Source organism: Grampus griseus (assembly GCF_964374135.1).
Source record: "Grampus griseus genome assembly, chromosome: 4".
In the NCBI taxonomy this organism is placed as follows: domain Eukaryota; kingdom Metazoa; phylum Chordata; class Mammalia; order Artiodactyla; family Delphinidae; genus Grampus; species Grampus griseus.
In genome coordinates, this window is record NC_138997.1 from 16,799,993 (window position 1) to 16,814,670 (window position 14,678).

The following is a 14,678-nucleotide window of genomic DNA, read 5'->3' on the forward strand; positions in this document are numbered from 1 at the left end:
AAGAGGGATGAACAGACAGAAGATTTTTAGGCAGTGAAAGTACTCTGTATGAAACCTATAATGCTAACTGTGTTATTCCACATGTGTCCAAACCTACAGAATATACAACACCAAGAGTGAGTCGTGATGTAATGTACAGACTTCGGGTGATAATGACATGTCAATGTAGGTTCATCCAGCGTAACAAATGTACCCCTCTGGTGTGGAATGTTGATTGTGGGGGACACTGTGGATGTTGGGGCAGGAGGTATGTACCCTCCTTTCTATTTTGTAGTGAACCTAAAATGGCTCTAAAAAAGCCAAAGGAAAAGAAATAGACACAAAGAGAGACATGGTGAGAAAAAAGAATCCACAAACAAGTAAAGCAAAATATTAACCAGAGAACATGTTGTTGGGATTGCAGATTATTTTTTCTTCATACAGAGCTAAATGTTCCAAATTTATTGTAACAAAATTATACTGAAGCCCAAAGATACAGAGACTCTACTCCTGGACTGTTCAGTCTGTTCCAAAGATGTCAGTCCCCACTTGCACCAATATCACATTTTTATAAGTTACCTTTGTTGAATAATGTTTTTTTCTCCATGTAGGGCAAATTCTCCATTCCCCTTTTCTCCTCCAAAAATTTACTGCTAATTCTCATTTGTTTATTCTTTCAAATAAACTTGCAAACTTTTTCTCTAAAGGGCCAGAGAGTAAATATTTTAGGCTGGTAAACTTCTATCACTTATTCATTGTTTTGTTTTACTTTTTGAAATAAAAACCATTCTTGGGACATCCCTGGTGGCACAGTGGTTAAGAATCCACCTGCCAATGCAGGGACACTGGTTCGATCCCTGGTCCGGGAAGATCCCAAATGCCGTGGTGCAACTAAGCCTGTGCACCACAACTACTAAGACTGCGCTCTAGAGCCCGCAAACCACAACTACTGAACCCGCGTGCCACAATGACTGAAGCCCACGCGCCTAGAGCCTGTGCTCCGAAACAAGAGAAGCCACCACAATGAGAAGTGTGCGCACCGCAACGAAGAGTAGCCCCCACCTGGCGCAACTAGAGGAAGCCCATGACCCAGTGCAACCAAAATAAATTAAAAAAAAAAAATCTTAGCTAGCAGGCCACACAAAAGCAGCCCTAAGGCCAGCTTGAGAACCCCAGCATAAAGTGTAGCTTCCCAATAAGAACCTGCTGTATAAAAAAATAAATTAAATTTAAAAATTCAAAAGAATAAAAATAAAGTGTAGCTTCCCACCCCACTGGCAAAGATTTTGGCATTTTGACTCAGTTTATACTGAATTTACACATAAAATTCAGGAAAAATTAACATCTTTCCAACATTAACTCTTTCAAAAGCAAATTATGTGATTAAGTGATTCTTCACTTATTAAAGTCCTCCACTGTAGTTCTCAGAGCTGTACCGCTTTTATTTATGAATCCTGCAAACTAACTGTTAGGGTTTATAATTCCTGGGCACTTGAAGGCTCTGGCATTTGGGTATATGAATGCTGCAAAGAACTTGCTAGGTTTATTATTCCTGGCGTTTTTTGCCTAAAGAAAAACTAAAAAAACTACCACTAGAATGCAACAAAAAGTTACTTTTAAAATGTGGTAATAAGTGTTAGTTCTTTATTTCTTTTATATTCAGTAATCCAGTAACTCTTAGGTTAAGAGAGAGGTGGGTTAATCACTCAAGAGTGCATGGCACATGATAGACACTCAAATGTTTCAATAAATAAATGGTTCTAATTCTGTTCCCTCTCAAAACCCCACTAAAACTATAGTAATTTACCAAAAAAAAAAAAAAAAAAAAAGCCCACAACCATGGGAAGAGCAGAGAAAAAAGAACTGGAATGTAGATGGAAAGGGCTAAGTAATCAATATACACCTTAAAGTCTCCTGGCAGCACCTTTCAGAACTGGGAGTGAAGGAAGGGAGTAAATTAAAAAGAATCCAGGGAAAGTTGTTCGGGAAATAACTAGATCCCTCCATCCCCTCCCCCTACTCCAAGTCCCTAGGCTTGCTGCCATGAGTTCAAAAATAAAAAGAAAAGAAGCAATTTGGAGGTAACAGACAGGCAGGGAATAGAAAATGCCTTTAAAAATATGTACCTATATATATCCTCAAAAGGATGTTAAGATTTTGCATGCACACAATTACAGGAAGCTATAAAAATGAACATTCAGAAGACCAGAGAGAGAGAACATCTGGAAATTAAAATTATGAAGCAGAAAAGGTTGGAAAATAAATTTCCCAGAAAACCAAACAAAAAGAGATGGAAAATGAGAGCAAAATTTAAATGAGAGTGAGAGTGCATCAGAGCTCGAAGACACTAACGAACCACTGCAGTAGATTCAATATCTGAATAACTGTTTCAAAGAGAAACGGGAGAGGAAAATCACCAATAAATCTCTCAGAAGTGATGGATAGGAGTTGCTATATTAAAGTCCAATAAGTACCCAGCACAATAGATGACAACACTCATACTAGAGCATGTCATTGTGAAATGGGGACAAGGAAAGACTCTATAAATTTCTGGTGAGTAGAAGGGAACTGGTCACATTAAAAAAAAAAAAAGTCATCAGAATAATTCCTGAGTTATTAACAGTTACAAGAGAAGATGACCATGGAACTTCAAAATTCTGAAGAAAAGAATTCTACACCCAGCCAAACTACAGATATGATATTGTTCAATAGGCATAGTCTCAAAAATCTTTAATAACCCTCATGTACCTTTTCTCAAAAAAGTTCTGCAAGATGTGATCCACCAAAGTGAAACAAGTAACCAAATAAGAGGAAAACAAGAGATACAGCAAACAGAGGAGTGCAACACAGAAGTCATATGAGAGCAAATAAGGAACATAGTCAAAAGAGATCCAAAAAAGACAGGTGTGCACCAGATATAGAGAGCCAACGGTCTAGACTGGAGCAATGTGATTCAGGCTACATTCATGTGCTGTTATGACCAAGAGGCTTACTATTGTACCTTTTATTAAAAAACGACTGCCATGTGTCTGGCCTGGACTTTTTTTTTTTTGGTATTTTTTAAATTGTAAATTTATTATTTTTAAAAATTTATTTACCTATGGTTGCATTGAGTCTTCATTGTGGTGCACGGGCTCCTCATTGCGGTGCTTCTCTTGTTGCGGAGCATGGGCTCTAGGCACACGGGCCTCAGTAGCTGTGGCTCGTGGGGCTCTAGAGCACAGGTTCAGTAGTTGTGGCGCACAGGCTTAGTTGCTCTGCAGCATATGGGATCTTCCCAGACCAGGGCTCAAACCTGTGTCCCCTGCACTGGCAGGCGGATTCTTAACTACTGCACTACCAGGGAAGTCCCTGGCCTGAACATTTATGTACCCGTAACTCAGCTTAAAAATATGTTAACATGGACTTCCCTGGTGGCGCAGTGGTTGAGAGTCCGCCTGCCGATGCAGGGGACGTGGGTTCGTGCCCCGGTCCGGGAAGATCCCACATGCCGTGGAGCGGCTGGGCCCGTGAGCCGTGGCCACTGAGCCTGCGCGTCCGGAGCCTGTGCTCCGCAACGGGAGAAGCCACAACAGTGAGAGGCCCATGTACCGCAAAAAAAAAAAAAAAAAAAAAAAAAAAAAAAATATATATATATATATATATATATATAGTTAACAAAGCTCCTTTTTCCTCTTCTGTGCCCTGCTCCCTGGAACAGCTCAGAATTTCACACCAGAATTAACCTATTCTTAAACAAGATACAGAGCAGCTCACTCGAAGAGACCACTCTCCTAACTGAAGGCTCTGCCTGGCCCATACCACAGCCCCAGCAGATAACTGTAGAGTCCTTTGTTTCCCAGAACATGTTCATGATCTTGCCCACTCGTTTTCCCAAGATGGGCTCTAGTAAAAATTCCAGGAAGCTGAAGCCAAACTATAACCCAGAAATGGTGTTTAGCTTATCTTAGGAACCTACCTGTAACAGTAGCAATACCGTGCTTTCCCTACACATCATCTAAGTTTTTAGTTTTTCAAAACTAAAATACTTAGCTGAAAGATATACACACTGGAGATTAAACTCTAAAGATAATTATACTGTAAAAAAAAAAAAAATTCAAGGGAATGACTAACATGAAAGTCAGAACAGTGAGTAGGTAAGGAGGCAAAGAAATGAAAATGTGATCAGAGTGTAAGATTGAGGTCCTGGGGCTTCCCTGGTGGCGCAGTGGTTAAGAATCTGCCTGCCAATGCAGGGGATACGGGTTCGAGCCCTGGTCCGGGAAGATCCCACATGCCGCAGAGCAACTAAGCCCGTGAGCCACAACTACTGAGCCTGCGTGCCACAACTACTGAGCCTGCACTCTAGAGCCCATGCTCCGCAACAAGAGAAGCCACCGCAATGAGAAGCCCATGCACTGCAACAAAGAGTAGCCCCTGCTCCCCGCAACTAGAGAAAGCCCGTGCACAGCAACAAAGACCCAACACAGCCAAAAATAAATAAAAATTAAGAAAAAAAAATTGAGGTACTGATGTTGTCTTATGTGATGGGTACATGGGTCTTCAGGTTATTACTCTAAAACTTACGTACAAATGTATTTCACATTTTTTCTACATAAAAGCATCTTGCTATTAGAAAAGAGAGGATCTCTAACAACATCAACAAAAAACAATTGTAGCATGATGGACAACAAGAGTCACAGAAGTGTTTTATTTGACCAGTAGTTTTTTAATTTTCAATTTGTTGCCAAAACATTCACCTTACAGATATACTACCCCATGTGTAGAATGACACAGGTAAAGGGTTATTCATCACAGTACTGGAATAGCAAATGGTTCCAAAGCAAGTTACATGGCTAAGCCCAGTGGGGATGGGGGGGCTGTAGACTACTCAAAGTTATGGATACAGGGAAGTATGATTCTTTAGGGGGCATAGCTAACAATCTTCCATACCTGTAAATTTTCTATTGCCTTTCTCAAATAATAATAGTAGTTACCAATCTTTCTAATTGTTCAATTTATCACCTAGTCCTTGGCTCACCTGGTATGGATCACATAGCCACACCAATAAACACAAACGGTACTATAATTTATCCCCAAATTAACGATCACATTCCCTTTTACAATCTATACAGGATTATAAACTCGAATATACTTATATGCCTTAATTGAACCCTAGCAAATGTTCATCAGTATAGAAATAAAAATGTTTTAAGGGCTTCCCTGGTGGCGCAGTGGTTGAGAGTCTGCCTGCCGATGCAGGGGACACGGGTTCGTGCCCCGGTCCGGGAAGATCCCACATGCTGTGGAGCGGCTGGGCCCGTGAGCCATGGCCGCTGAGCCTGCGCGTCCGGAGCCTGTGCTCCACAACGGGAGAGGCCACAGTGAGAGGCCCGCGTACCGCAAAAAAAAAAAAAAAAAAAAAAAAAAAAAAAAAAAAAGTTTTAAGACCAAACCATGTAATACATACCATCAGAAAAAAAGTGAAAGCTTTGTGTTTACATGTAATGCTCTAAAAAATATATTACTAACTGAAAAACACAATGTGCCAGAATAGTGTACAGAGTTGGTTACCATTTATTTTTTTGAAAGAATATACAGCTGACCCATGAACAACGTAGGGGTTAGGAGCACTGACCCTCTACACAGTCTTAAATCCACACATAACTTTACAGCCAGCCCTCCTCATCCAAGGTCCCACATTTGCAGATACAAACAACCGCAGATCACATAGTACTTTAGTACGTATTAAGTGAAAAAAATCCGTGTATGTATAAGTGGAGCCATGCAGTTCAAACCCATGTTGTTCAAGAGTCAACTGCAAATCATATTTGCTTGTATATATAGTTGTCCGTCGACATCTGTGGGGGACTGATTCTAGGATCCTCTCAGATACCAAAATCTATAGATGTTCAAGTCCCTTATATAACATGGTATAGTACAGACAGCTCTCCAAAATTTGATCCACAGCTGGTTGAATCCTCAGACGGAAATCCATGGATGGGGGGCCAAATGAACACAAATCTCTACAGAAAGATATGAACTGACCATGGTGGTTGCCCCTAGAAGTGATCCACCTGGATGGGATCAGCTTGAGAAGATTTCACTGTATACTCTTTTGTACAAAATTTGAGTTGTGGACAATGTATACAATGGGCTACTCACCCACACATTTTCTTAAACAGCAAAACAAGGTCATAGGACAATTGTAATTTTAGGACAATTTTAATTGTCCATACAAAAGCAAATAATTATCTTTGGAAGTTTAAAATACAGAGAGAAAAAAATTAAAAACTAAAATACAGAGAAACATTTTCTAGAATAAAATTAAAAAATAACTTGCCCAACCAAACTGGTCTTTGTCATATTCAGTTGTACCTTACAAAGTTATAATACAACATGTGTTTGTATACAGCAGGATATGTCTAGATTCTACAGCCACATTGTCCAATTTGGTATCCCCTAGCTACATATGGAATTAAATTTCAATTAATTAAAAAATACAATTAATACAAGTTTAAAATTCATCTCCTGGGTTGGATTAGTCTTATTTCAAGTGCTCAATAGTGCCGCTAGTGGCTACCGTATTGGTCAGCACAAATATAGAACACTTCCATCATCACAGAAAGTTCTCTTGGACAGCCTTTTTTAAGAAGAATCCTCAAAAAAACTGGTTAATACTGGATGCTCTGGAGAGGAGAACTAGGTGACTGGAGAAAATAGATAGGAGATAGGTTTTTCACACCAGTAAGACAGGACTTTGCCTGTGCCAGGCAGCACCCTTAATGTTTCATGTTAACTCACTTAATCCTTACTGTACTTCAACTTCAATATAATTAGTTTCCTTTGTAATCCTATGTATTTTATTTAATTTAAAAAACATTATTCTGAAAATGAGGTCACAGGCTCCAGCTGTTTACAGCTAAAAGGATCCATCTGAATTTTGGAACATGAGCATTTATTACTCATCTTCAAGAAAAAAGCTATTAAAAAAAGCTAAAATACCATTATCTATAAACCAAAACCCAAAAGAGATTTTACTAAATATTATTTTAAAATACGTCACACCAGTTTAAAAGAAAAAATAAAATGTATCGCTCCTAATCTCATCATGCCACCACCCATAAACCATCTGATACATCCTTTCAGATATGATTTTATGTTTATTTGTGTATAATGATGACCTATGCATCAATTTTATCCATAAGGTAAGAGTTTTGCTGAAGGCAAAGAGTTGGACATTTTAGTTTTGGTTGAATTTTAGTTTTTTTTTTTAAGTATAGTAATAAAGCTTGAAGATAGGACCTGGGTTGGAGTTCTACCTCTCTCACTTAGGAACTATGTGACCTTGGTAGAAACTTTTTAATTTTAAAAAGTTTTAAAATCAAAAAAAAAATCACTTGAAATATGAATTTCTCACCTATAAAAAGTATTTATCCCACAATATTAAGATTTACAAAAAATTACGATATTTTATCTTTCTATTAAAATATTGACCTTAGTTAATACTTTATGTTATTAGACTGTGGTTACATAAGCTGTTGCCCTAAGATGACCCATGTAAAACCCCGAATTTTTTATAGCAATACTAATATCAGTTCACATAAATACTAAAACTTATTGACTGTCACTGTAATAAGCAGAGCACAGAAAAATTTCTGTAATTTCTAATTTCTGTATAGCATTTTGTATGAACACATTTAAAATATGTAACTGAAGACATTTTAGCTTTAAAGATTACTGCAGGGCTTCCCTGGTGGTGCAGTGGTTAAGAATCTGCCTGCCAATGCAGGGGACACAGGTTCAAGCCCTGGTCCTGGAAGATCCCACACACAGAGCAACTTAGCTTATGCGCCACAACTACTGAACCTGCGTTCTAGAGCCCGCGAGCCACAACTACTGAGCCTGCGCACCTAGAGCCTGTGCTCTGCAAGAGGAGCCACCGCAATGAGAAGTCTGCACACCACAAGGAAGAGTAGCCCCACTCGCTGCAACTAGAGAAAAACTGCGCGCAGCAACGAAGACCCAATGCAGCCAAAAATAAATAAATTTATAAAAATAAATAAAAGTAAAGATTACTGCAAAGACATGAGTTTCAGAGAAATCTTATGGTCTTATTACTTCTACATTCCCCAAATAATTCAGCTTTTAAGACTAGCAACATACTACAACTGAAACTTTTTCAAAACTGCTTGACTCTTTGCCAGACCTTTCACCAAAATTACTAAAAGTACAAAGGTAGATGAGAGTAAATTCCACGTTTGCAAATTTTTTTTCAATTTCACTACACTGTTTTCACTAGCAAAATATTTTAACTGGCAAAACATATGAATTGACAGGTCCAGAAACCAAATGTAAAGGGGGAGAAGAAGAGTGACCATTCACTTTCTTTAGAAATCAACGCACAAAGTTCTGGACCAGTATGGCCAGTATAACTACTTGTTTAGTCCTCAAATTTAGACACCAAGGTGATATTTTCTTCTTGGTGATATTTTCTTAAGATTCTATACTTTGGATATCAGTTAGCCAACACTGTAGTACAACAGAAACTAAAAATAAATGTCCACATACTTTTAGAACTGTAGCAAAGTATCTATTAAGTTTATCAAATTAATCTTTCCAAGTCACACAAGGAACACACGTTAAATGCTTATGGGAAAGACAGTGTCATGGTTAAGAACACACACTCTGGAACATGGTTGCTTTAGTTTGAACTCCACCCCACCACTTATTAGCTCTGTGATCTTGGGCAAGTTAGTCACACAAAGTTACTTAATCTCTCCGTGCCTTGGTTTCCTCAACTGTGAAATAAGAATAATACCTACCTCATCGATTTGCTGTTAAAAATTAAATGAATAAATATATGTAAAGCACTTAGTAAGGTGCCTGACATACAGTAAGTGCTTTGTGTTAGCTATTATTAAGATATAAAGATCACCTACATTAAAAATCACTGTTACAGACTGTGTTTAAAATATCATTTTTATTCAGTTGCTTAGAACTCTAAATCTATAGCCCTGGAAATTCAATGCTGGGTCCTAATTTGTCATAATTCCATAGAAACTTACTGAACACAGTAAGCCAAAACTACAGCTTCCTATTGTTTCTATGGAAGATGTATCAAAAGTTCCAACTGGGAAAAACAATCTTATTTTTCTGACCACATTCTCAGGTTCTAGAAGGGACTACTTAGTACTTAAGAGACAAAAGCCATCCTTTCTTTTTTCTCCAGGCATGTACAGGAACTTTTAAAGAAACACTAGTGATTTTTACAGTAAGGAGCAGGAAGACTATCTGGGGGTTATGGGTCATAAGCCTTGTATTTCTTAATAATGGCAAAGAAATGATAAAGTCGGCTATGTAAATCTCCTAGCAAAGAGAGGAAAAAGTGAGTACAACTTTGCATGGATACACCTACATGCAGCACACCTATGGAATATTAACTTTATCTAGTTCTTTTTTTAAAAATAAATTTATTTATTTTTGGCTGTGTTGGGTCTTCACTGCTGTGAGCGGGGCTACTCTTCATTGTGGTGCACTGGCTTCTCATTGAGGTGGCTTCTCTTGTTGCAGAGCATGGTCTCTAGGTGCACGGCCTTCAGTAGTCGTGGCACGCGGGCTTCAGTAGTCGTGGCATGTGGGCTTCAGTAGTTGTGGCTCACAGGCTCTAGAGTGCAGGCTCAGCAGTTGTGGCGCACAGGCTTAGTTGCTCCGAGGCATGTGGAATCTTTCCAGACCAGGGCTCGAACCCATGTCCCCTGCATTGGCAGGCGGATTCTTAACCACTGCGCCACCAGGGAAGTCCTCTATCTAGTTCTTCATAACTGATAAATTTTCATCCCTGAATAGTGCATTTGAAAATCAAAACCACTATATCTTATTCCCATTTTTCAGCCAGACTTAGAAATTTCCATCTTCAAGGTCACACAGATATTAAAATTAGACTATAATTCTGGCTCGTTTCCACTTCTCAAAAAACTCTCTATGACAAAAATGGAGCAACTCAGAGGTACCAGAGGAGCAAGGAAGTTTCTAATAGTAGCAGAGAAGTAATAGAAGAAATTACCATTGCTAGAACAAGTACTTCACAGGTTGCTTGTTACATCCAGGACTGCTGGTACTTCTCCTATATTCTTAACCTTATATAAATTAAATAGAATACTTTAAAAAAATTTTGCATAGAATTTTCTGTCCAAATTGGATTAAGGTTACATAATTCATTAAACATTTTATTCTCTGCAACTTTGGTGTGTAAAACTATGTCTATTTCTAAACTGGACTTCTCTAAGTCAAATAATTAGGCATAATTTTAATTCAGAGTAAAAAACAAAGTGAAATCTAAAATATAAACACCGGAACTAAATTTGTTTGGTTTATGAATGAACTTTGATATACTGGGTTCTTTCTCTTTTTTTTTTGCAGTACGTGGGCCTCTCACTTTTGTGGCCTCTCCCGCTGCGGAGCACAGGCTCTGGAAGCTCAGGCCCAGCGGCCATGGCTCACGGGCCCAGCCGCTCCGCGGCATGTGGGATCCTCCCAGACCGGGGCACGAACCGGCGTCCCCTGCATCGGCAGGCGGACTCTCAACCACTGCACCACCGGGGAAGCCCCTGGGTTCTTTCTTAAAGCAAAAATATGCATATTAATTTGCAAGGTCTGCTTGTTAATCAATAGTCTTTGGTTAGCAAAAATACATGGCATTATATAACAACATATTTGTCAACACGTATTTAAGACTTATTTACTTTTAATAAACTCTTTGCAATACAAAACGTGTTTCTAAAGGATAAAAAAAGGAAACATTAGATCAGCTGATTGTCCAAGTTGATTCCATTTATGAAACTAATGTACAGTTTAAAAAATTCAAGAGATACAATGTAAAAACAAGTAAAATTATATACCTTCAGTTTAACTAAATAAACCAAAATCTCTTACCTTTAAAAGAACTACAAGTCAAAAAAACCCCAATAATGAAGAATGAAGAATGAAGATAAAAGCTGCCAAAACCCACGACCCACTGGAGGTAAGATGGCCTGCCACCTTCGCCAACTGGTATTAAGTCTAACTTTGATCTACCCACAAAGTCTAATTTTGACCTAACCACAATTTAAATGCCAATAGAATAGGAGAGTATTGTTTATCCCAATGTTCAAAACTTTGCCATATTACCTGTTAAGAGGTAAAATGCTGCCTTTAATATACCTATCAAGCTTGTCAACAAGTTTAGTATTTGTAAGCCACTTCTTTTATGTGTCTGTGTGTATTTTGTTGTGGGGTTTTTTGTTTTTTTTGGAAGTATAGTTGATTTACAATGTTGTGTTAGTTTCAGGTGTATTAGCAAAGTAATTCAATTATATATATATATATATACACACACACACACGTGTGTATATATGTACATATATATTTTTTCAGATTCTTTTCCATTATAGGTTATTATAAGATACTTAATATAGCTCCCTGTGCTCTATAGTAGGTCCCTGTTGTTTATCTATTTTATATAGTGTGTATCTGTTAATCCCAAACTCCTAATTTATCCCTTCCTCCTCCCTTTCCCCTTTGGTAACCATAAATTTGTTTTCTATGTCTGTGAATCTATTCCTGTTTTGTAAATAAGTTCACTTGTATAATTTTTTTAGATTCCATGTAAGCCATTTCTTAATCTAAATGATCTTATACACACACACTTGAGAAGCGCACAATATCAAACTGAAAATGACTGATATTTTACTTAATTTCCATAAATAAAAATTCCCTGAATGCCTTCAAAGGTGGGACAAGCAGAAAAAACCCATGACTCTAGGTGCTTCTGATTATGCTCAGCAAAAAATAAGGAAACTCACAAGCTAGCTGAAATAGCAATGAACAAATATGCTTTTTGTAGGCTTTTACATGGATACCTCAATTGCAGCAAATACTAATCAGCTGCTTAAAAAATATATATATACCACTATTTAAAATTGTTAAAAAGAATTCTAAATGACTAACCTGTGGACAAAGGTGCATTAAAAGTACTTTAAACTTGCATTTTTCACTAAAAATAAACACAAGATTATTTTACATGCATCCTCACTCTATTATAGCTTCAATCTGGCTTTTGACTTTCACACACTAAGTTTTTAGGTTCCCTACTCCCCAAATTTAAATGCAGCATTGAAATCTCCCTGGGGTCAGCACTAGAAGGAATGCTATACTGCATCATTGACCAGATCACTGGAAATTAAGTTCCTAAAATTTACACTGAACAAGGTATAGAATCACATTTTGTATAACTCTGTATCCTAAAGAACACTTGGTACAAGGTCCTAAATGTATCAGGAGCTATAAATATTTACTGACTCAAAACAGTCCTTCAACACTTTTTAGTTTTGTTCCATGTTGTTGAAACAAAACAGCATAGCCTGCAAAACCCAAAGGCCCTAAATGTTACTGAAACTTCACAGACTACATTGTTTTATTGTTTAGAGGTTTTAGCCTTGCCCTTATTACCAGCTGTAATGCTTTTACTGACGCTGGTACGGTCGGTAGGAGTTGATCCAGTCAGAAGTAGTATCAGAGCCCATAAAAGGGTTTTAAGTTCAAGTTTTACATATTTATCTTTTATCTATTTAACATTAATGTTCTAAAAATCATTTAACTGTATCAGCAACTTAATAAAGTTCTGTAGTCAACCTAATTTCCAGGAATGTAAATAAACACTGGTACCAATAAAAGAATAAGTAACCAAGCAGGAAATGTGCCTTAAGTTCTGGCAACAAGGTAAGGATAGTGTTTAAGTCAATGTAATGAAAAATAAGCATTTTTGTATTCTATAGACCTTTTCATAACTAATTTTTTAATAGTTATAAAAGTCTTTAAAAAGTCAAAGCAAATTGGGAAGCCATTATCAAAATCACAAACTACCATTAAAGATATATGAAAATATCCGGCAACCAAGGTCCAGAACTGGTTCCAGGGTATCAAAGGTTTTCTGGTTAATGTATTATGCCTCTAAAATATCACTTAGATGCAACATTCCTGAAACGGCAACACAGACCTAGAAGTTTCAGTGAGCCACTGCCGGCAAACCCAAACTATGACAAAGATACTCCCTCCTTTGGACGGTTATCAATCAACTTGGTGCTCTGGGATCAGCTTGCTTGAAAGAAGTTTAAGATGGTGCCCAAACTGGGAGAGAAACCAGTAGAACGGATAAAGAGAAAATCAAATGGAAAAGTAACTTTAAAAGTTAAGTTCCTATTTCCAATAATCTGTGCCTGAGGAACCTTCCAGACGAAAAAGACAGATTCGGAAGAACAGACGGATCTACACCCACTCGCATTCTCTGAGGCGTGAGCACTGCGCGGAAACGATGAATGAATGGGAGACGGGCGCGTGTGAAATGCAGCAGGTCCGGCCGGCAACCAGACCAGCAGCAGCTCTCCGTAGGCCTCGCTCCTCCCCCTTCCCTCCTCCATGACAGCCCAGCCTCCAGCATGGAGGGGCGAGGACAATGTGATCCCCCGGCTAACCACCACCACCACCCTTCATCCTACTCGCAGAGCTTTACCCTGTGACACGGGGTTCTCCTTCCCACTCCAAACCCTTCTCGCCTCCCCTGCAGCCCACCCCGGCGACTCTTGGACGCGCCGGCGTAACATGCGCTGGCCGCTCTCGGCTCCCCTAGGCGAGGTCGAAGCTTCTCCGCGCACGCCGCGGCACCATTCCCGCCCAACTCACCCTAGGGCAACGCGCGCCCACCGGCTCCCTGGCCCACCAGTCTAAGGAGTTCCGGCGCGCGCTCCGCACCCGAGCCCCTGGGCTAAAGCGAGGGAGGGAGACACGGAAAGGCTGCCCCAAGGCTCCCTCCATCTCATTCCAGGCCGGTTCGCCGCCCACCCTCCCTGCGGATCCGGGCGCCAGCTCGGAGACGACCCAGCGCCCTCCTATCCCGAAGACACAATTCCCACACACCTAGCCCAGGGCCCAGGTCGCCCTCCACCCTCGAACCCCCTCGCGGCTCCGCCTGAGGCGCCGCCCCTCCCCCACACCTCTCCGCGAGCTCTCGGGCTCCCACCAGAACGTGGGCTCTACACGCCGTCGCGGCCAACCTCCGGGGCGCCCCCAGTTGTCCGCGGGGAGGTCAGGCCCACGAAGAGGGGGAGGGGGCGGCAAGGGGTAGCGTGCGCACCGGGAACGCGGTCCCGCGAGGTCCCCGAGTCCGAAGGGAAATGGAGCGTGCGGGCCTGTGGGGGTGGGGGCCAAAAGCAATACTCACCGGTTCCACAGTCGCCATCTTAGATCGATCTGATCGCACAACCGCTCCTGAAGGGGGGGGTGAGAGGAAAAAAATGAGATTCAAACCGCATTGGCCGGCTTCTGTTCACGTGACGGACGTGTCCGTTTGGCCCTGGCGGCGCCTGCGCAAGACTGCGGCGGCGTGTTTAACGAGAGGCTTCTGGGAAGTGGAGTCTTTCTCCTGTGTTTCTCTCTCGTTTTCGTTTTTTTTTTTCTTTCAGGCAAAGAAGTTTAAAAAAAAAAGGACTGGTCACGTGGTCGATGGGTACCGTGCACGGTTCTCGGCGCGGCGGACACACGCGTTCTGGAGGGTGGTTTTCAGTCCTCTGCTCTTCCGCCTGGATAGCTGCTGTCGCACTTACTGCCAGGCATGCCTGCTGTACCCTTTGTCGCCCTGTCCTCCCATCTTTCCCGAAAGGTTGGGAACCGTAGGTTCAGCACGC

The 14,678-nt window shown here is 40.3% G+C and overlaps 1 protein-coding gene across 3 annotated transcripts in view; it reads right to left on the reverse strand.

Moving 5' to 3' along the window:
• The window catches only part of EIF4E (eukaryotic translation initiation factor 4E), a 51,178-nt gene extending 36,914 nt beyond the window's left edge, over positions 1-14,264 (reverse strand). For 2 of the 3 annotated variants that reach the window (XM_082653554.1, XM_082653553.1), the window contains exon 1: positions 14,216-14,264. In XM_082653554.1, coding sequence (XP_082509680.1) covers positions 14,216-14,233 — 18 coding nt within the window. In that variant the 5' untranslated portion in view covers positions 14,234-14,264. The remainder of the gene's footprint in view (positions 1-14,215) is intronic. The other variant, XM_082653555.1, reaches the window with a different exon arrangement.
• Positions 14,265-14,678: the final 414 nt, after the last annotated feature.